The 25,457-nt window shown below is 31.8% G+C and overlaps 1 protein-coding gene across 1 annotated transcript; it reads right to left on the bottom strand.

The window, feature by feature from the left end:
• Positions 1–17,943: 17,943 nt before the first annotated feature.
• On the bottom strand, positions 17,944–24,864 carry LOC131066783 (alpha-xylosidase 1-like). The gene is made up of 4 exons (XM_059218690.1): positions 24,661–24,864; positions 22,044–22,705; positions 20,808–21,038; positions 17,944–19,534 (listed from the first exon to the last, which is right to left on the bottom strand). Exons 1-4 carry the CDS (start codon positions 24,858–24,860, stop codon positions 18,018–18,020), a joined length of 2,610 nt encoding a protein of 869 aa, XP_059074673.1. The 5' UTR covers positions 24,861–24,864; the 3' UTR covers positions 17,944–18,017.
• Between the last annotated feature and the right edge of the window lie 593 nt (positions 24,865–25,457).

Raw genomic sequence — 25,457 nt, 5'->3', positions numbered from 1 at the left:
AGTTCCATATTTATAAATTCTACTTACAAAGGCTAAAATATATGATGATTATTTCAAACCTCAAATATAATAATTGATACATATTCCAACATCATATTCAACATCACATAAGCAATAACTCTCTAACATGAGGAAGTTAGGATAGAGGAGTTATTTCATTCATAGATGTGGCTAAAATGGAAACCATCAAAATTCATACTAATGGTGGTAGCATATTCTCTTTAGTTATAGAGAGACTAAATATACCAATAATGACTCATTTATAGCTCTATAAACTAGGATGTCTTAGGTGTTGTAACATCCAAGGTGTATATGTCACTTTTCATATGCTATTCATCCTTTTTAAGAGTAGATAGTATATTATGTAGTATTAATGGAGGTCTATAAAATACTTCTTGGGTACATATATATACAATCATAAGTATCCATCTAGTGTCAATCCTCATAGAACAATTGTAATAGTTGGTAGTAAGAAATATTGGTTTCCTAAAGATAAATCACGATCAAAACATACCACATTGGCTACAAAGAATTTTATGTCATACAACTATGCATACTCAATATTTCACACCTTGCATCCAACTAAAGGCCCACCAATTAAAACAAAGAAATCTAAAATTTTGGAAATCGTGTTTACACATAATTGTTGTTTGCCCAACACAAATTTGTCAAAAAAGGTTCACTCCCATATAAATCCACATCATTTATCAAGTATTAACTAGAAATCAAGGCTTTGTACCTACTTCCTAGGCTCGATACAATTAGGACTATTGATTTACAAGGAGTGACTAATCCAAGAGGCTTCACTAATTATAGTACATGTGGTAATGTTAAAAATATTCTTATGGCTTAAAATTAACTATGTGAACACTTCGATGGTTTGTGGTACACCAAAGCACCTCGTAGACTCTTGTGGTAACATAAAGGCCACTAACAATATCTATCAAGTGTCACACATACTCTAATAGTAGCACATAAATTATATGCAAAGTCTAATACTCTTGCAAGAATTATACCTCAACCAAACATTCTACAATTTCTACCATGCCTTAAATAGGGTCCAGTACAACTCCAAGACAAATTGTGAAGTCTAATACATGCAAAAACTAATTAAATAATGCTATGGGATTCCTTTCCATCTCTAACTAATAGTAATCCTATGGATAAATGGATGCTTGGTGGAAATTTCAATACCCCTTTATTTCCCTATGAGAAATTGGGTGGTTTGGATGATGATTTCTTTGAAAGTAAGGTGGATTTTGCCAAAAAAAATTGTAATCTTGGTTTACTAGATATTAATCTTCAAGGCCTACAATTTACTTGGTCAAATATAAGATAGGGGAATAACCATATTCAAGTTAAGCTAGATAGGTTCTTAATATTTAATGGATGAAACATTTTTCCCAAGGTTCTTAATATTTAATGGATGAAACATTTTTCCCAACCTCTTGTTGATGGGTATCCATAGAATTGATTTGGACCATAATACCATTATTTTTTAATTGGGAAGAAGGAGCATCTAAAGGACCTTCCCCACTCATATATGAGATAACGCGGGCTTCTCATCCAGAGTTTAAAGACTTGGTTAAATAATGGTGGAGTGCCACATGCATTGATACACCTATGTATTGTCTGGAAAAAAAAACTCATTGCTATCAAAGAAAAATTCAAGAATGGAATAGACTATCCTTAGGAAAAATTTCTATAAAAAGATACTACTTTAAATATGCTAAAATATGTTAAATGGTTAACTGAAGGAGAAAGGAATACAAATTTGCATTTCATCAATCCTTAAACATATAAAATGAAATCTTATAAGGAATATTACCTCTAAAGATGCAATTGGTCTTATAGAAGAGGAATATATTTCTCAACCCATTGGTTCCTTCTTTAAAGAAACTAATGCAGACTCTAATCCAAACTTTTCAAGCCTTGAATACTTATTGGATGTCATTTCTAATATTTTTACTAACCAAGATATCAAATAATTATAGAAGACTATTTCTTTAGAGGAGGTAAAAAAATTTGTTTTCTCCTTTGTTGCATTCAAAGCTCTTGGCCTAGATAGTTTTCATCCTCATTATTTCAATATTTTTGTGACATTATTATTGTTGACCTTCTAAATTATATTACAGTCTTCTTCAAATTAGGGAGGCTTCTAAATAAACTGAATTCCACTTCCATAGTTCTAATTCCTAAAAATATTGAAGCTTCTTCAATACATGATTATAGGCCTATAAGTGTGTTCAAAGCTACCTAAAAGATAGTCTCTAAAGTTTTAGTTAACAGACTAAAACATGTTCTTCATCACCCAATTCCTTTAAATCAGAAGGGGTTTGTTAAAGGTCACCAAATTCTTGATGCTTCTCTTTCCACCCATGAGTACATCTACTCAATGGAATACAATAAGAAATCAAGTATGGTCTTGAAAATGGATATCTCTAAAGATTATGATAGAGTATCCTAGCCTTTTTTTTGTTTGATGTGTTACAAAATTATGGTTTTAAAGGTAAATTTATCAATTTAATCAAATCTTGTGTTACTACTGCTAAATTCCCAATTCTGTTTAATGGTGTTTGTGTTCCAAGGGGTTTTTATTCCTATGGAAGAGGTTTAAGACAAATAGATCCCCTATCTCTATATTTATTTTTTATTGTATCTAAAGTGCTAGGGAGAAATTCCCAAAAGAATATCAATTTAAGATCTCTTAAGGGTGTTAAACTTGCCTCTTCCTTGCCCCCCTTCATTCATCAACATTTTGTTGATGACACTATCATTTTTGGAGATGCTTCAGTGGTGGAAGCAAGACAATGGAAATCGATTCTTGAGGACCATACAAAATCTTATATCATTGTATAAACTACAACAAAAGTGTGATGTACTTCAATATAAAGAATAGTATTAAAGAGAAAATTGTGAGGATTCTACATTGTCAATGTGTTGCTTTACCAGCTACATACCTTGATCTCCCATTGATTATCAAAAATCCTGCTAATTATTTTTGGATAAGCATTGTGAAAATATTTTAGAAGAAGTTATTAGGGTGAAAAGGGAAATTACATAGTCAAGCTGATAAATTACAACTTCTAAAAGACTCCCTTTAGAATATCCCTATCTACTATTTATCTTTGCTCAAGTTCCCAATGTTTATCTCTAAGAGGATTGAACAAATTCAAAGAAAATTTTCTCTATACAAATATAGAAATTTTGTCAAATGGGAGACAATTTATAAACCCAAGAGTTTTGGAGGTTTTGGGATAAGAAGGATTCACTTGTTTAACAAAGATATTCTTTCTAAGGTGGGGTGAAATTTTTTTGAGGATAAAAAGGATTAGGGGGCATAATCAAAGCCAAATTTATGGATTATTCTAAACAAGGATATCTTTTATCCAATCAAGAACTCACCAATGGATTAGCTATGTGGAACAATATTCAAAGAGTCAAAATATTCTTAAAAATGGGACTAAATAGAGAGTAGGAGATAGTAAAACTATTTATTTTTGGATTAGGTCTTGGCTGAAAGGTCCTCCTTTATCTTCTAACCAATATTTCAACCGTCTTTAATAAATCCTTATTAGACTCAATGGAAGGTTCCTCCATTCTATATACAATGGGAGGAAGAGATCAAAGTGGAAAATATTTTGGGAATGATTGATTGATGCAAGAGCATGTTAGAGAACTTGATTGTATCATACCATATCAGATTAGTTTCTTCTATAGAATGAAATGGAGGTATCATTACAAATTTATTTCAACATATCAAGGTGACAATAGTTGGGAATTTATCAAATTAGGAGATCCCTTCACGAAAAGCTTTCGTCATCAAGTAGCTTGAGACCAGACCTAAATGAGGTAGCATGCAGAACTTCTCTAACCCTTGCAGAGCTTGCACAATGCATCGCATGATAGATATGGGGCTAGGAAATCATTATATGTATCTGCACCCATCTGCATTTAATTTTGTGACTTCTTCAAACTTCTAGAGCTGACCTACACATTTAACTAGAGATAGGACTTAGGACCTAACTGAGGTTGACATGAATCACTCCTAGTGCTTGGAGCTAGTATTTAAATATATTCAAAGATCTTTGGAAAGTATCTTTTGTAGTTAGGGAGTTAGTAAAATAGGATCTAAATGACCTTTTTTGTATTTCAATTATAATAAGTCCATGGTGGCCTATGTGCCTACATGTGGGTCCAATGGGATTAAATATAATTCTCATATGGAAGACCTACAGGTATGTTTGAACTTTTTTTTGATCAATTAAATTTCATGTTTTTGTTTTGCATTCAATTCAATGTTCAATTTTGTTGTAATGCTAGACAATCTGGTCTAGACCCTCCATCCTTGATTGTATCAATTGGTATTAGAGAAATGTTTGAATCCTTTGGGAGTGTGTGTTTTAGAAGACCTTGGCATGGATAGATCATCAACTTGAGGCAAGGTGTTGGTATTGTTAATCAAGTACCAAATTGAGCTAGTTGCAATCTTGAGATAGATCACCAATTTGAGGTAGTCGCAACCAATTAGAAGGAAAGAAGTCATCAAGGAGAATGCTAATGATGATCAGTGTCACCAAAAGGATAGAAGAGATGATGGACATGATGAGGTCAATGAAGAACCAATTGGATGTCGTGGAGGAGGATAGAAAGAAGGGCATAAAACCTAGAGTAGAGGAGGAGAGTGATGATGAGGAACCAAGGATACAAGAGCAGAATGAGGAGATTAAAGAGGAAGAATACTCATTTCATATCAATATGATGAAGGATATCACGAGAATCGGAAAGAGGCCAAGGATATAAATTCCTAGGTATTCCAAAAGATTGAATGTGGAGGAACCAAATAATTGGATGAATGAAATGGAAGAGTACTTTGATTATGAAGAAGTTGAAGATCGAGAGTGAGTAATATTTGCCAAAACCAAATTGAAGGGACATGTTGCTATCTAGTGGAAGGAGGTACAATTGAATAGAAACTAGAGAGGAAAGGAGTGGATCACCAAATGGGAAAAGATGGTGGTGAAAAACTAAAGATTCAATTCATATCTATTGACTATGAGTTGGAGATGCTAAAGAAACTCCAAAACTTGCAATAGAGATAGAATATAGTGAATAAGTACACTAAAGAGTTTTGCAAAATGATCATAAGAATTGGACATAACTAATTTTAAAAGAGATAAAGTGGTGTGGTAGATCAATGGTCTTAGAACCAACATTGAAGAGGAATTAATCCTGATCTAGATTATCACCATGGATGAAGCCTACCAGTTTGTGCTGAAGGTAGAGGAAAAGATAGCTAGGAAAGTAGAGAAGATACTAGGACGTAGGAGCTAGAGGATTCTAGAAGGATAGTCACAATGCAATTAGAAGAGGCCATATACTAAATGAAATAGAGGGCAGAGCCCTTATCTGAAGGAGGAGAGAAAACCCAAGGAGGAATCTTACCGCAATAAGAGGGAAGGATAATACTATCATTAGGATGATGGATATCAGAGGAATGAAAGAATATTTGACTGAGAACCATTTTGAGGAACCTGTTTCAAGTGCAGAGAGATAGGACATCATGCCTTTGAAGGGTGTGTGCAAGAAGTTGATTTTCATATTTTTCCACATTTGATCTAATAATTTGAAGCACTTAGAAATTGAATCTTGAAAAAAGTTAGCAATAAAAAATGTAGAACTCAAAGTCTAGTTTCCAAATATGTAATTTATTTTAATACCCAGATAATAAAAATTGACTTTCAAAAGAAATTTCTTAAAAACACTATTTAAAAATGCTTGTTTCAGGATCGAACCATGCACATGTATGGCCACCATGTTTTGACACAAATAAAAAATAAATTTCAAACCCTTTTGGGAAAATATTTGTAACACATTGAAGATTGATGAGGATAATATTTTGTATTTTTTTAAATATTTGTTTTTTATTAATTTTCTATTGGCTGTATTTGTTGTTTTAAAAACCCCTCGTGTACGACCACCATAATTTGACTTAAACTTATCATTTTTTGATTTTTTTTTTTAATATTGAAAATAATTCTCTATAGATTGATGTCATATATTTTTTTTTCAAAAAATATAAAAAACAAAAAAGTTATTAGATAAATAAGGAAACTTAATATTTCAAGTTTATGGACCAGATCTATTACAAATTAATTAAAAAATAGAAAAAAAATCAAATCTTAAAAAAAATTATTTATTTGGAATCTACACAACGTAATCTATAACGGGTTTCAATTTCATTTGATAGTTTTGTAAAAATGGGCATCAAACATATGTCAGAAGTCAATATTTTGTTACTCACATAGTCCAACCTTGTACTTGCAGGTTCAAGGCTTAGGTTTGGGCATTCCAAGCCTTACCTAACCCAAATCCTGATGCACATGGTGGGATTGGTTTTCAAATTTTAAATAATGGGGCCCCGTTCTATAATGGGTCCCCATTATTTAAATGTAATAGGTGCCCATTATATAAAGTGTGAAAATGAGTTTGTAGGATTTTTTTTAAATAATAATTTTACAAAATGGGGCCCCATTTTTTACATAACAAGGCCTTATTTGTGATTTTTTGGCTTGAGAGCTCGAAGAATAATGGGATCCCATTTTCTAAAAAATGGGTCCTCATTTCTGGCAGCATTCTTTCCAATGCATGCACTTCCCCCTAATTGGAACCCAAATTCTTGCACCCACCCTAAATTTTGCCAAGGAAAGTGTGATGAAGCATGAGGAACTTGGAGCCAAAACAAAATAAGTTTAGGAAGAATTGGATAGATCATCCAAGTCCATGGGACATCCTAAATAAGGAGAATCATTGGTAATGAGTAGAGCCCTATTGTAGACAAAGTTCAAGGAGAAACCAAAATACAAAAAGAGCCTATTTCAGACAAGGTGCAAGTCAAGAGGGAAGTGTAGTAATGCCTTTGTTGATAGCGGTAACACACAAAATTTGGTTTTAGAACAGATGGTCTCGAAGCAAAAACCTAAGGAGGATGAAACATATGAACTCATACCTGGTTACTTGGATTCAAAATGGTCACGAAATCTTGGTAAGTAAACAATGCCCTGCCAATTTTCACATTGGATCCTATAGTGATGAAGTGTTGTGTGATATTGTGTTGATGGTTGACTGCCATTTGCTATTTGGGAGACCTTGGAAATATGATGGAAGACAAAATTTAATTTTCATGAACAAACTATTCAGTCCAAATTGTTGGCAACAAGGCTTAAAACTAAGAGAGGGGGGGGGGGGGGGTGAATCAGTTTTCTCAAAACTCTACTTAAACGCAATTTCAAATCTGATAAATAATAGAGAAAACATAAATCAACTCCACATCAATAACACACATAAATCCAATATTTTTTGACGTGGAAAACTGGGTTAAGGGAAAAACCATGGTGGGAACCTATCCACAATATGATGATACCCTGTTAGAAGTATATGAAATATTACAATGGGGAACATGCATGCATTCAAGCACACTGCCTAGAGCTCATTGCTCAAAAATAATAATAGTAAGGGCTACAACCCTTGGGAAGACTCACTATCTTACAAAAAGATTCGGATTACATATGAAAGATCATGAACTGATAAAATAGCATCTCCTCATGCCCGGTTATAGTTCCAGTTAGGCACATATACTGCTCCTTCACACTTATTCTCTGCTACCAAAATATCAAAACATTATTTGCACATAGCACACATCCATTGATACATCCGCAACATTAATTTATACATATCATCAACCTATATTTCAAGGTCGGCTCAACCCATAACACAAATAACCATACACACTACATTAACACATGCGGACCAAAACAATGTCATCTAAGACAATGTATGGACCAAAATCACCACTTTGAACATGAAACACCTCCAAGAATTATGCTTCAAACATCTACAACCCGCTACAATCATCATGTCAAACAAGGACATTAAGAACACCATCGAGTCAAGAAAAATCATGAATAACGCGCACACCAATCTATGTGGACCATCAACACAAACAGGAGATGATCTAGAAACATTCGCAAGCACCATGAATTACCACAAAACCAACCACAACATCACCACTTACTAGAATCTTCATCATCATTAGACCGAACTTCAAGAACACTAATTGAACTGACTGTCAAACTGAAAGATACACTTGCAGACCTCCAAATCACGAACCATCTAAATTGAGGACACACCAAAATGTCCCAAACATTCTGCCAAATCTGCAAACCAAATTATTACAACGCGGAGCAAAATCTAGAACATTGATCAACACTAAACAACTAAAAAACCAACCTCAATAGTACCGGACCTCATAACTTGACCAAATCACCATGCAAACCACTGAAATTTCAACTAAATCAACTAGAGATACTTATCTCAAAACCCTTTAATCCACATCTCATCTACAACACATTGGCCAAACCAACTTACTTAATCTAATTGCAACATTGGAACACACAGAGGAATATGTTGACAACAATGACAACACATCACTCAAACAATCAAAACACATATTTGCACATTATCCCAACACAAATAACTATAACAAAATAATTATAATGAGATTGAAAGAAATAATATCTTCTAGAGACGTATTTTATTTTATTTAGTGTATGAAGATGACTTATTTAACCAATATAATTTGATTCAAAATTTTAAGCTAGATAAGATTTTGTCATGCTTTCATTTTACGCATTCTAATTAGTGTGGTCAGTTAAAGCTTAAGCTTCACTAGCTTCAACATGGAAGGAGAGCACTTCTCTTGATTTACTCAGATGGATTTTTCTTTTAGATACCTTGGTCATAACAAAGAGACACTTAAAGCTCCAAGTTAAATGATATAGGGAAAAATTAGATGGAGATATGTAGCAACAGGAGGAGAAAACAAATGAATAGTGACAAAAAATATCATAGGAGTGAATGCTTGTCATAGTATTGCAAATTAAAGAATCATGCAAAATGACAGCCAAGGAAAGATAAAATAGTTTTGGCATAAGAGTGAATGCATGTCATAGTACTGCAAATTAAAGCAGCATGCAAAATGACAGTTAAGGAAAGATAAAATATTTTTGGCATAAGAGTGAATACTTGTTATAGTACTGCAAATTAAAGCAGCGTGCAAAATGATAGCTAAGGAAAGATAAAATATAGTCCACACAACAATAATGACACAAGACATATTCTGAAGAAACCCACAAAGGGTGATAACTCCAACGTATAGTGGGTTGTGCTAGATTTCAAATAGCCAAATTTGCAAGAATGCAAGCCAAGCTCAACTATGGAGCATCCAAAGACCACTATGCAATATCAACATCACTACAATGATCTCCACACTTGCTATGCAATGAAATGCCACTCAACAACAGTCTAAATTATTCTTACAGAGTGCAAATATTTTTCAAACTACAGATGATATTCTTGGGTTACAACATTAATGTGTATGCTTACACAAGGTTATCAAACAATTGCAGAGATTTCTAGTCAACAAACCATTTTAGCATTGGACCACTTCCACTTCCATTATGAGCAGTTGCAGCTCCTCAATTTGTTATGTTAAACATGTTCAACAACTACGAAGCATGCCAAATTGGTACTGTCTAAATTTGGCAAATTTGGTAGGAGTTGAATCTACCTACTGTAGTTCCATTTGTGAAGAAGGCATTGCTAAGACTTTCTTTGGCCATTCTAAGCACCCCCGGTCTAAAATGCACAGTTTTTTTCATATATAGAATACTCCCTAGCCAAGATCTCTATAATTCCCTTTCATCTGCTAGGTGATGCCAAACCTACATTGCATAAAGTCAGTAAGAGAAACAAAGAGAAACATTACAACATTACCTTGTTTAAACACATAAATTAATTACAAGTGTTAATCTATGGCATCATTAAATTTCCTGTGGTTTAGAATAGTCATAAAAATTGATCAAATTAGAAAATTTATCTATAACATCATATAATAATATGATCATAATTTAATTCAAATGATCATTTGTTGAAAGTTCATATTCTTCCATACAATTTGTGAGAAAATATTCAACACAATTTCCATGCAAAATGATGGTTAATTGACCAAAATGAACACTAATTACTTTGTGGAAAATATTTATCAAATCTTTGGTACGACCATCAAAATTATCAATATCAACATATAGATTTTAGATCTAGGTGGCTTTAATAGAATCTGTCTCCACTATGATCTTTACTTCCAAAAATTAAAATTAAACAAAATTGTTCCTACGAAAACCTAAATCAGAGAAATTTACATCACATGCTCCACTACAAATTGTGTTTCATCTTCAATGTAGCACAATATAAGGGTAGGTGACTTTGACAAAAGCTTTACTTGTAATATCAAAGCCCTATCGGCCATCCATTAGAGGCATACATTTCTTATAACAAAATGTATTCAAGTAACTAACTACAGTACACATGCAATCATCGTTATAGGATTGCATGCATTCACTTTTAGAAACATTATGCAAATTTGAATAATTATTATCGTTTGCCCAATTGGTCTAGAGAAGCTCCACCATTATATTCCATGCATTGCAGTTTTGGCCTTGGAAATTATTTTACCTTCATCCCTTTGAGGGGTCCTCTATATCCACACAATCATATCCCGACGGGCATAAACAATTGGGCTTCTTCAAGTCAGTCAGTTGACAAAAGATGTTAAAACAAATATATGCACTACAAGACCTAAGGAAGAAAATCTGAGATCTAGAATAAATTTTTTGATAAATTTCAACCAAGTTCAATCCATTAGCTTGCAACCCTAGCCCCTATGGGTTATGTGATGACTACAGTGGACATTTGTTATATTGAAAAGAGCATTTGTGCAATTTTCTTTCGCATAACATTTACATGTAGGATGTTAGATGTCGCCAAAGGCAACCTTGTTCAACATGCAAATTCATCTTACCAACAATCTACCATACATGGTGTGTTCTATAGTGTTGGTATGCGGGAATGCATCTTCCACCCATCTACAACACCAATTAGAAGCGGCCAAAATATTTTGCATCAAAATTTCAGTTCAAAAAGGTAACTTGTTCATAACACACAAAAAATGATCTTTCGCAAGAAATCTTACAATTTGATTGGTTGAACCAACATAGATTAGTCACCGTTTAATGTTTGTTGCCTTTGCTATAGTTCCCTGGCAGGAACTCATAACTATATTTTATTTTATATTAACTTTGAGTTTAGGTTGTAAAGAGATACATGGATCCATAGGTCATTGAACAATATCAACTACCATAACATTTATGATATAAAATTAAATATAAAGAGATAAATGGATATACGATATATTTGTTTAAATCAAGTAACTAAGATCACTCTAGATTAGGAATAGTTGACCACCTCTTCTCACTTTGAATTAGAAATAATGTTTTTTTTTCATATGCTTGAATTATATGTACTAAGAAAATAACTATATTTTATTTTATATTAACTTTGAATTTAGGTATATGGAGCGGGCCTTGGAGTTGGGATGGCGGAAGGTTATCTGTGAATCGGATTCACAAATTATTGTTAACTTGTTGAGGGAGTAGAAGGTGAGTGGGGTTCAGTGGCAGTTGGTAGGTACTGTTCACCAGATTCTTGAAATTAGTTCTATGATGGAGGAGGAGTCCTTCATCCACATTCCCCGTGAATGGAATAGAGTTGTTAATTGCTTGGCTAAGTGAGCCTCGGAACATGATGATGACTGGAAAGTTGAAGGTTGGGAGTAACTCTCCCGGGATTATTGTCAAGATCTGCATAAGATATTTGCTGAGGATATGGTTAGTTAGGAAGCTGACTGATCTTCGGTTAGACTTGAGGTTCCCCCCTGGGGTCTTGAGATTCTGGTTGTCCCTTGGGTTGGGCTTGTGGTTCCCTCATGGGGTTTTAAGACTCTAGTTCTCTTCTATAATCCTTGATTATGTTCTTTAATAAATTTTTTACCCCTTTATTTCAAAAACTTTGAATTTAGGTTGTCAAGAGATACATGGGTTCATAGATCATTGAATTTTATTTTATTTTGATAAAAGTGGCTAGGCCACTAAACATTTTTTTAATTAACTATAAAAAAATTTACATGAGACTTGGTTCAAGAGAGCATACTAGTAGGAAATAACCAGGAAGAAAAGCTCTGATTGTAGCTCAAATACATGATTACATAATTGGGCACATTGCCATATACAGATAACCCAACCAGTTGATATAAAACCCAGTACAATGTACAAGACCACCCCAACAACCCATACAATAGGAACAAAACCCAAATCTAGCAAGAAATCCAGATTGCAAGTACAATATCATCCCATCCAAGAAGGATAATCCCAAGCAAAATATCAGAGAACCACCCACCACCCCAAGTTGTAATCAATGTAATGCCCCACCAGGAAACCCCAAAGGGATAAAGCTAAAACACACGAATGGAGTACAATTTATTTATTTATTTTTAAATAAGACACAACATAATGATACAATGAGTTATCAAAAGCTCAAATAACACAGCGGAAGACTAAACAATACCTAAGGAGTTTCCCAACGTGATTACTTAATTTAACATCTAACTCAACTCACGATATTTGATCCAATTAAGCAGGTTAACTTAATTTCATGTTATTACTTTAAACAAGGATATAATTTGTTCAGTAAATTAAAATTATAGATAATAGGATGCATTCATCCATTATGGTTGAAGATGAAGCTAACATAAGGAAATTCACCCATTAAAGTTAAAATTAGATAACATGATGAGTTTATCCATTAAGGTTAAAATATAGATGGCACATTGAGGTTCATCCATTAGAGTTAAAGCTATAGATAACATGACCAAGTTCATCCAATAAAATTTAACCATTCATTACGTTCAATCTTACATTAAACACATGCCATGCATCTAGTTCCATAACGTACTTTAACTTCGTCATAAACTAATGAATACTTTCCATGCATACTTAATTGAGCTATCAATAACTAAATATATTCCATTAATCAAATCTACATTCTTTTATGATCCCTATTACTGCATTTAATAAAATGACTACATACATGCATTTATGATTAATTTCATCTAATCCCCATTATACATTTTAACATAAAGCATCCATACATGACAAATTAAAAGGTAGCATAAGAATGGAAAAACACCACATAACACCGAAATGATCTCGGAGTTCACCCCTAGTGGGCTACATCTCTGGGTCTACTCAACTGCAAGACCCCTATGATAATTAAATAATAGTGAAGAATACATAAGGTACACATCATTTACAATCCTGCCATCAAGGCTTACATAAACCAATAATAACTACGACCACTTCGGTCAAATAAATACATGAATGATCCCTGAATAGAAAAGGATCCAACTGAAAATAATAAGAAGCAAAAAAAAATCCACTGGAGCATTCGCGAAAACTAAATCTTCGCAACCCAAGGTCCAACATGAATATCAGGTTCTCACAAGGGCATAAGCATCAGGACGACTCCACAATAGTGCTCCTATCAAGACAACACAACAACACACTAGCGAACCTAAGGGACAAGTGTCATCACATAACCTGGTATGGTTACCATGACAAGTCTTCATAGGTTCTGGCCCCATCCACTGGTTTACCTTGACAACCTAGTATGAACCTTCAGCCCATCCAAGCCTCATGTGGACCCAACACAACCTTTCGTGAAGACAAGGTTGATGGTTTTCCATTCCATGCCTTCTCACTGCATGTCGATTCTATGCTAGCACTCATCCCATGCGTGAGGCAAAATTATCTTACTTAGTGATTCATTAACCAACTCTCTAATATGTTATTAGGTTATCACTTATTAGATACACTTCCGATGGGTCTAGCAGCCACTTTGGGCATGGCCCCCAATCAAAATCCACTTTCCCATATGACACTAGACCATAAACTAACAACTCCTAAAACCTAGGAATACACAAGGTCAAGCATACGAAGTTTCAAAATGATAGGAATACCCACTTGGTAAAACAAGACTTCATACGAGGTGCACTCACTGACGGAACTCTAACTAGAGACCTGGCCAGCTATGGTCAACCACAAACCAACATTCAACACCCGCATAAAGGATATGACCGGATACAAACCATCACATGAAAATAGTAAATGCTTGAGATCAAGGACATAAGCAAGTACCTAAATCAACAAATGAAAATAACCAACCATCACAATCAAGGACTTGCCTTTTCATAAGCAAATGCAAATACAAAAATTTAAACATGCATAGGCAATAACCAAAAAAGTCAAATCTTTTTCCATATTGATTAATCATATAAAAATCGACCCATTTTTCTGAAGGATCTAAGTTTGATTGCAGTTATCTACCCCATCTAGGTACAAATCACTCATGGTTATCTAACTCACTAAGTTCATATCCATCATAACATAATATAACTACTTCATCATGAGTTTTTAAGCCAAATTCACATTAACATAAATATTCTATACGCAAAACACCCAATGATATAAAATCAAATATTCGGATTAATCAACTAACATATGATATTTATTGTTCAAAATAAAACATCATTCTTATTCTTTTTCGAAATAAATAAACCATCCTCACATCTCCAAAACAAGCATGTATTTTCCAAAAATAGAAATATGCATTTAGAAGGGAGTTAAAACAAAATAGGTGATCATTTTTTGAATTAACATAATACTTCCTTACGTATATTTTAAAAAATATACAAACCAAAATATTAATTAGTATATATATATATATATATATATATATATTAATTAATAAAATTAGAAATTTAAAAACTATTAATATATATGGAAAGGAGGAATGATTTAAAAAAATTTTAAAAAAAATTATTTTCCGGGAGAGATTTTTTTTGGAAAAATTTATGGAGAAATTTTGGGGCATTTTGTGGAAGAAGGAATTTCTGGATGAAAATGAAGAGAACCCCAAGCAGAATAAAATAAGGGTGTATACAAGGAAGCCAAAAAGGCCATCAAGAATCAGAAATACCAAAAAACCCTCTCTTACACAGAGTAGTGTAGCCAAAGAACCTCAAGAGAGAGGGAACTAGTATATCAACATCAAAACTACCTAAAATACCAACATCTAAACCGAATGGAGAAACCAATCACTGGGACCTTCCGCAGGAGGAGCAAGAAAAACTGAGACATCGACCCCATCATCAATGGAACCCTCCTCCAAGTCTAGAGGAACAATTTGCAGACGCTCAACAACACATGGAGAAGACATGATAGAACCCATGGTTTCCAGAAGGAAGTGAATCCCTATAAAGACATCCAATGCTACAACCAAAATAGTATGATCAATAAATGCCTCAAACGCTAGTCGGGTGCCATCATAGTTGTCACCAATCAAACCACACCTGATCACAAATAACAATTCTCCAAGCCAACCATCAACAAGTAGCTCATAAAGAGGTAAGAAATCGTCATAAGGAAACAAACCATAATCAAAATGATAATGAGACAAAGCAATATCCATATCATTAGCAGTGTAGAAGGAGGGAAGAATGAATGCATCTAATAGAGCCTAAATAAAAGGAGCATCCATAAGAATATCCATACAGACAATAATAAATTGAGAAGCCACCTCAGATAAGAAAGCATTTGCATTTTCCACAAGCCAAATCTTACCCATCACCTTATGAATTGCATAAGGAACATCCAGAGTGCACAAATTAAATAACCTGCCAATTTTCTCATTGTCAAAAGCATTACTGTCCTAGAAATCACAAAATTTTGTGGGCAATGAAATCATATAACGCCCAAAATAAACAACCGTCGTCATGAGAGCAAATAAAATCCGAATAAAAGAAATGAAGGATAGTAATAAATAGTTAGTAAATGATATAAAATTAAATATAAAGAGATAAATAGATATATGATATATCTGTCTAGATCAATTATCTAGGATCACTCTAGATTATGAATGGTTTACCACCCCTTCTCACTTTGAATTGGAAATAATATTTGTTCTTCATATGTGATGACAAATGTTAGTTATTTCAAAAAGAGAGAGAGACAAAGACAGATAATATAAATCAAAAGAAAAAGACAAACCAAATCCTCATAAATATGATTTCTTAAAATATTTCTTATTAATATAAATAAAAGAAAGATAAAAAAATTCTTATATTTTTTATTAGCATTTTTTATTTGAAACTTTTAGAAAAAAAATCTTTATATGAAAACAAAATTGTATATAATCTACCATATTTTATTATATATTATGTAAAAGAGATCAAGATTTGTGTATATGAGTTGGGGGCCTAGCTCAATTGGCGTGAGCTTCTAGTGGTGAAGCATGAGATCACGAGGTCTAGTCTCTCCCTAACCCATGTGGTAAAATTTAATAACGTAATTGATAAAAAATATTCACAATGTGATATTTATGTTTATATGAAATATAAAATAAACTTAAGTTTTATAATTTAATCATATAACAAAGGCCGATGAAAATTGATTCTCAAATTCAAATTTTAAATAACTAAATAATAACCATAATTTCATGACTTATTGCAACATCTTAAAAACAAGAAATCATTTGATAAGTTATGTTTTAATTTAGATTATACAATGTATAACATTATTTTCTACCATTCTTATTAAATTCATTTTGGTTAGTCCGCCAGAATCCATCTTATGTGCTTTCTTAATTTTAAATTGGGGACCTAAAAATTTGGTATTCTATAAATAAAAGAAAGATAAAAGAATTCCTAGATTTTTAATTAGCATTTTTTATTTGAAACTTTTAGAAAAGATAACCTTCATATGATTTTTTTAATATCTAATCCACTATATTTTATTATGTAGTGTGTAAAAAAGATCAAGATTTGTATATATAAAATGCACAAAGAGAATGATAAGTGCTTTCTTGAATGCAGAAGTTCAGACAATATTCAATTACTTAAGAAGATCTAAATCTTCATTTTACATATTCAAATTAATAATTATGAAAATAACAAAATTGACATTAAATACTCACAATATGATATTTGTGCTTGAATGAAATATAAAATAAAGTTAAGTTTTATATTTTAATCATATAGCAAAGGTTGATATAAATTGACTCTCAAATTCAAAATTTAAATAATTAGTATTAACCATAATTTCATGACTTATTACATCTTAAAAACAAGAAATCATTTGATAAGTTATGTTTTAATTTAATTTATACAATGTATAACTATTATTACTAAATTCATTTCGTATAGTGTGCCAAAATGAATCTTATGTGCTTTCTTATTTTTTAATTAAGGACTTAAAATTTGGTATTCTATAAATAAAAGAAAGATAAAGGAATTCCTATCTTTTTTATTCGCATTTTTGGTTTAAAACTTTTAGAAATGACAACCTTCATACGATTTTGTTTATATCTAATCCATTATATTTTATATTATGTAAAAAATATCAAAATTTGTGCATATAAAATAAATTACATGGAAAGAGTGATAATTCCTTTCTTGAAAGTAAAAGTTCATATAATATTCAATTACTTAAGAAAATCTAAATCTTCATCTTGCATATTCAAATTAATAATTATGGAAATAATTAAATTGACATAAAATACTCACAATAAGATATATATGCTTGAATGAAATATAATATAAAATTAAGTTTTATAATGTTTTATAATGTTATCATATAACAAGGGTTGATATAAATTGACTGTCAAATTCAAATTTTAAATAATTAAATAATAACCACAATTTCATGACTTATTGTATCTTTGAAAAAAATGAAATTCTTTGCTAAGTTATATTTTAATTTAGATTATACAATGTATAACATTAACTTCTACTATTCTTACTAAATTCATTTTGTATAGTGCACCAAAAAGCATCTTATGTCCTTTCTTTATTTTTAATTGAGGACTTAAAATTTGATATTCTATAAATACCTGCATCTAATTCTTAAAGCATGAATTCATGTCAATATGTAGCCCTTTTAAATTAAAAAATGACACATTAACATGATATTAATAGGGATTAAAGCTTTATAATTATAGCTTATAAATGACTAAACATTGTTTACATCCCACGTCACATTAAAGTGTTTTCCAATAGGCAAACTAACATTAAAAACTAAAGGAAAAGAGGAAGGTCCTAAAACTACCACATATTTCACCACCCAACCCTCTTGTAAGGCATATTTCCCCATTTGTACCTCAGAAATGACTGTCAGTTTCTTTCCATCTGACTCACCAAAAAAGTTGACATAAGTGGAACTTCCCTCTTGCAACTTCATCTCTACATCTTCACCATTATCTAAAAAGAGTTGACCTTTTGCCTTTGCCCCACTATAGTTTAAGCCTTTTGAAAATGCTACCACCAAAGTGAATGGAGTCTTCCTAGCCTCTCTAGTGGTTAATCCCCCTTGCTGCATGGGGAGAATCATCCCATCACAAACATGAACATTAATAGTATCCATGGGGGCAACTAAATTCACATACTCACCTATAGAAACCAAGGCTTGTTTCATGTCATTCAAATTATACCAACTCCCTTTAGGGAAATAAGCAGTCGCTCTAGTTGTCTCCTTCTGCAAAACAGGGGAAACTAGGACACCTGGACCAATGAGAAATTGGGTACTTATACCATATGTCTCCTCATCCTCTGGAAAAGAGAAAAATAGTGGTCGTGCAATAGGGGCCCCTATCATATGTGCCTCATAGTTTAATGTATAAATATAAGGCAATAATTTGTAACGCAGCCCCAATGCCTTACGTGCTGACTTGGCCACTGAGTCCCATAAATAAAGCTCCTGTCGTGGGCTATCAAAATTAGCATGGTCCCTACTAAAGGGATAAAATGCTCCCAATTGAATCCACCGTGCACACAATTCCTCATTTGTACCCCCTAAAAATCCACATATATCAGCCCCAACCATTGGCATCCCAAACATACCAAATCTCAATATAGTTGAGATGGAGTAGCCAAGGTCCTCCCAAGAAGCATGGTTATCACCAGTCCAATGCGCTGTGTATGATCCTGACCCAACAAATGTAGACCTTGACAAAATGAAGGGACGTTTTCTTAAGATTTTTTGAAGAGCAACATGTGTAGCAATTGCCTCTGAGAAACCGTAAAGACTATGTGCATCATATTCAAGGATGCCATTATAGTGGATGGAGCTTGTGGCGATAGTTTTGGAGCCAAGTGGGGCATGTGTTCCAGAGGTATTGATCTTGTAAGGGGGATCATCCCATCGTGTATTGTTAATGTCAGTACAATCAAGACAACATGTAAATACAACACCAGGGCCTGGACATGTTCGATTATTTGGAATGGTGCATTTTCCACTACAAAAGTTGGATATCTCATTAAGATCAATCCAAAGGCCATCCACTGGGACCATCTTGTAGAACCGCGATATCTCATCCACCCAAAATGAAGTTGTTTTTGGGTTCAAAAAGTCTGGGAAGTAAACAGCTCCTGGCCATGATTGGCCAACGAAGGGTTCACCATCATGCTTTATGAAGACATCTAAGGTCATCCCTTGCTGAAAAGTGGCATAAGTGGAGTTCACATTAATTCCTGCAATATAAAGAATAACAATTTTATGTCAAGTGAAGGAAAAAAATCACTAAGAAAAGTTGAGTACAAACATAACAATAGTTGAAACCCATATCATATTTAAAGAATGCTATTTATAAAATTTTATAAAACCACATCAAAAAAATAAAAAATTAAACAAAAATTATAAATAAATTATATTATGTTTCATAATTTTATTTAATTTTTAACTAAATATTTATTATATTTTATGTTATATTAAATTGTATAGTAACTAAATCAATTAAGGCAATGTCTTCTTTTTACATTGAAAACATTCCTCTTCAATTTATTTAAGCTTTTAGACCTTATAAGAAATATCTAATATCTTCTCGTGATTCTTAAAAGTTTGGAGGTTGGAGAGAAACTAATTCGTATAGTACAAGTGGTAAAAAGGGGGTCATGCCAAATTTAGATAATATCTCTCTTCATCTCTCTAGTAATAATTTATATAGAGAGGGTCTTATTCCCTATTTAGTGGATTTTATTAAGGTAGAACTAGGAGACCTTATCAAGGCTATAAAATAATGTAAAAAATAACATTATGACATAAAAGGAAAATGGTAACATGTGAAAAATCTAGAACATTCAATCATTGATTAAGTAAATAATAATTTTAAGGCTTGACAATATCCATCCTCGATTGGGTTAAGAGTGGTCTTAGCTCTTATTTAGACAAGTTAAACTCTTAGGCAGTAGGAATGAAAGATAAGGTAGAAAAGGTTAGGAAATTTGAAGGTGGTGGGGAATGCACCTTTTTTCGGTTAAATTTGTCTATGTAATATGTCTATAAAATTGAAAGTTAAGTGATATATTTTAATGTGTATTTGAAAGGGTAATAAATAATGTGATGGGGATATATTATTTTTATTTAAAATATTAATTTATTTTCTAGTCATATTTGTTTTAAATATCAAAGTCGCAAAACAAGAAAAAAATACCACATCAATAGAAAATATATGTCTCACAATAATATATAAAAATTAAAATAAATAAAATAGTAAATCACATTACTAATATGGGGCTTAATTGATATTATTTCTCTTCGGGGAGGGAATTCCTAATTTTTTCTCAATAATGCAAAAAACTCTTAACATTCCAAATGTTTGTCATCTAATAACATTTCGTTCGACAATTTGCTAGACTCTAACTTTAAACACAAATATCAAATTAATTATACTTCAATTAGACCATACAATATGAGAATATAATACCATTTTGATAAATTAAATAGTTGGGAAAGGAAATAAAATACCTGGATCAACAATGACAACGTATTTTTGCCCATTAGCATGAATTTGATCAATAAAAGAACGCAACTTTTTTTCGGGATAATTGACTGGATCTAGTGTGAAGTCCTTAGCTCCATCCATATAGTTATCGTCAGTCCACATTACGTCTAGGGGTATTTGTGATTTCTTATAATTAGCTACAACATATTCTATATCTTCAACATTTTTATACCCAAATTTACATTGATGAAATCCTGCATACAACAATAAAAATTAATCAGCATTGAATACATTCACATATATTTTTTGCTAAATAATTTAAAAACTCACTAGAAAATTACTATAATTATGAAAAATGATATAATGTACACAATATAATTATTATCATGCTAATAATGTGAACAAAATTGATAGTATTCATTGAATTTTATTCTTTATCAAATATTTAAAAGCTACGATAATTTATCTTTGTTCTCAACATGCAAAATTCATAATTAGAAAAATCATTAATACACGTCAAAATTTGAGTATTATATCACTCCTATGTCAAATGTATTAAAGTTTCTATTTTTTTATAGAAAATAAATGCTATATTAACCTATATCTATGCATTAAACTTATATTTTTCAATTTCTTTACTATAACACAAAAAAATATAAAATGTCACATTCAAACCAATTAGAATTTAATATCATTCGAATCAGTAATAAAAATTGAAATGGATAAGCTAAATGATAAGATTTATTTACTAACCTAATATACAAAATATAATAATATATTGATTTTAAATCTAAAATAAATTTAACATAACCTTAATTTTCACCCAGTTTAGTTAACTAGAAATAATTACTTAAATTTGAACTAACATATACATAAGGGATCTCATTCTTCATCCTATTTAAAATATATGAGATATATAAACAATAAAAAATAATTGAACCCAACAAAGGATCTGGAAGTCAAATTTATTATATCGAGTATTAAAAACAAAAAATAAAAAAAATTGAAAAGTATAACTTTGCCACCTTTCTTGTTGAAATGCAGCATTGAAACAAACATAACTAGCTATCAAAAACTTAGGTTATCTTTGACTCATATTCACTTAGAAATGATGGTTTGTAAGCTTTATGAATTATATGAAAAATAATGAAATGACTCAATGTCAACTCTTATGATTTTTTTGATATGGCATGTTAATTCCTAGATTGATTCTATATTTAAGAAATGAAATGTGTAGAGTGGGGCTCATAAGGATGTACCAAAAGCCCAATAGGGCATAGCAGCTGGATATCCAATGAGGGTAGTGTATTGTTGAACCACATTCAATGGAGAAGTCCCTGCAAAGAAGTAGAAATCCAACACGCCCCCAATTACCTTGTATGTCAGCATACTACCGGTATAGAAAATATCCATTCCATTGCTGTTCAATAATAGAACTCCATGAGCAACACCTCCCTTCCTTAAATCCATGTAAAAAGGATGGGACCCATACAAATTTGTGTACAACTCTGCAGGGCTAATATCAGTTGCATAAAGAGTATATGGTTGATTGGGAAGAATCTTAATTCCATTGGATTGTGTGTTCTCCCCAAGCCCATATAGTGAAGTTGATGTGGGAAGGCTAGTGGTTATCTCTAGATATTGATCTTTGAACACCAAGTTGCCATAAGAGGAGGAGTTGAAAAGGACATCCCCATTGGATTTGCGACTAATTGCGAACCCAAATGGATTGACAATGTAGGAGAAGATCAACTCGTTGCTTGAAAACTCAAAGTAGTCAAACACTGGTTTAGAGATTTTGGTTTCCTTTTTTTCCTGAAAATTAGGTACTTGTTCCCTATGAAGCATATTATAAGGTACTTCCCATCTCTTCTTCTTTGCATCAGTTATATGGACTCTCACTCGGTCCTTTGTTTCATGCCTGCAATGTAAATAAATTATAACCAAATGAGAAAATAGTAAATACATCCAAGTGGGTGTAGACTAGAAACACAAAACCTTACTAATACTTAAGATTTTAACATGTAAATAGACACCTGTGATTTTGAATTGATTTTTGTGTTAATGGAACTATCTTGTAGGGTCACTTTGTTATGAATTATTCATCAAAGTCTCAAGGACACAATTATGAAAGTGGTTATGAAGAATGAGCATGTTAGTATTTGGTCGTAATTAGCAATGCTAAGATGACATGGACATAAATATGTTAAAATATTTTGAAGTAGATCAACATAATATATCTAAAACAGGAAAAAAAAAGATCTAAACATGAGTTATAAAACTTTAATTTGGAATGTGAACCACAAATCCAAATCCAAAATATATTTTAAATACCACAAGCTAAAGCTAAATGTCAATATATAAACCTAATAGATTATAAATTTATAAATATTTAAGCACACCATACATATTTCAAATTTTCAAATACAATTATTTAAAACTGATTATATTAGATCTTCCATAAGAAAGATACATTCAAGCCAATCAAATAATTCCAATTAGAAACAAAAAATAAAAGAAAAAAATCGAACCAAAGCTCATAAAAGCTTGCATATTCAATTCATAAAAATCCAAATTCAATGTATTAAATAAAATTCAAAACATAAATCCAAAAAACGTAAGCTTCACTTGACATAAAATTGAAGATATATAATATCATTTGATAAATGCATCCCTTGATCTTAATTAACATTCATTTAAATAACATGCACCCATCTATGTTGGATACATTCCTAAATAAAAGAGCATCACATATTTAAAACATGAAAATAAAAATAAAAATTCAGATATGTACAATACAGAGTTAAAACATGAATTCCAACCAAAGTCATTTAAAAATGCAAAACTAACATCATGCATGTGTGAATCTGAGTAGCTAAAGCCAATTCACCCCATAGAGTAAGAAGTGACACATCATGTATTAGCTGCATTGCATATTCATAACTTAATAAATTTATATATATATGAAATGATTTTTGAAAAAAAAGTTATATTAAATTTTTTTCTTAATGGGTCAGCTGATTCATAAGAAACTTAAAAATTCAAATTTAAAAATCATAAACTATAACATTTTATATTTATTATATTAAACATTTTCATAAAAATCAAAACATTTAAAATTTGTCACAGATAAACCCACATTATAATAAATTTCCACAAAACAGCAAAATATCAAATCCATACAAATGTCAGCAGAAGACTCAAATCTTCAAAGTAAAATATACAAACCATACCAAAAATCAGAAGACACCCAAATCTTAAAAGTATTATCACATCCAGTGATTCATCATCAAGAAAGAATAAGTGAGAATTAGATTGCAAAATACCAAATGTCAGCAGATGACCCAAATTTTCGAAGTAAAACATACAAATCATATCAAAAGTCATCAGGCAACTCAAATCTTCAAAGTAAAACATAAGCAATTCATAACAAATTTATGTCAAACACATCAAAAAATTAAACTATGTTAAACAAATTGAGAGCTTTTGACTAAAACTGTGTATGAATTTTTGTTCCGTGTTTATCACACCCAGTAATTCATCGTCAAAAAAGAATAAGTGAGAATTAGATTGCAGATAGACTGTAAAAAATTGATAGCATCTATGTTAAATTGACTGAGAACTTTTGCATAAAATTCTATATGAATTTTTTGATCTACGTTTATCACATCCATAGATTCCATCAGAAAAGAATAAATGAGAATTGGATTGCAGATACAGATGGACTGTAGAAAATCGTTACCATCTATGTTAAACTAATTGAAATCTTTAAAATAAAACTATGTATAAATTTTTATTCAGACATTTATCACATCCAATACTTCCATCAAAAAAGAATAAATGAGAAGGAAAAAGCATTGAAAAAAAAGAAAATACTTGACATAAAGTTGGAGAAGTGGAATATCTGGTCCATAAGTATGTGTATTCTGTATGAGCTCCAAGCTTCCTATCAAGCTCTCATCAGACCTTTTCTGAATGGAAAGAAGACGATAACCATGACCAACTTCCTGGCCATTACACACAGTAGCCCACAGAACACAAACAAATGCTAACAACAAGGCTGCTGAATTGGCCATTTTGTTTAATCCATTTCTGCCTCTCTCCCTCTTTATATAGCGATTGCTTTGGGATAAGAAGATAATTAGTTAGCTGGTCATGATTGCACTTTAGAATTCTGATAAAGTCCAATCCTCATGAGTTTCTTAGCATAGTAGTAGTTTGGTAGAATAGCTAACTTGTGCGGAAAAGAGGGCCTCCCATGTCATCTTACACAACAATACTTGCTTAGTCTCTTCATACAATTGGCGTTGAGCAGCTTTCCCTAATATAGCATGGTGGGTGCCATACAGCTTGTTTTATAATAGATGTCCAATTCAATTGAATTTCAAAATTGTTCATTTAATTGAGATTAGTAGATCTTCATACCTAGATTACAAAAAAAGGTCAAAGTGATTAAAGGAAGTAATAGAAATATATGGACAAGTGTCTAAGGCTTCCTTGTATTACCATGTCAATATATAGTTGATATATAATATACCTTAACTAATAGACCTTGACCTTGGGACAACAATATGTTGTTGATTAAGTCATGAATCCTTAAGATTAATATAATGATCGAGACATTCAAGATAATGATTAGATGGATCTATCTCCCTTATTTATCACTTCATTTC

Source organism: Cryptomeria japonica, chromosome 4, assembly GCF_030272615.1.
Source record: "Cryptomeria japonica chromosome 4, Sugi_1.0, whole genome shotgun sequence".
In the NCBI taxonomy this organism is placed as follows: Eukaryota; Viridiplantae; Streptophyta; class Pinopsida; order Cupressales; family Cupressaceae; genus Cryptomeria; species Cryptomeria japonica.
The sequence above is the reverse complement of the archived record's forward strand: the minus strand, read 5'-3'. Positions and strand labels throughout refer to the sequence as shown.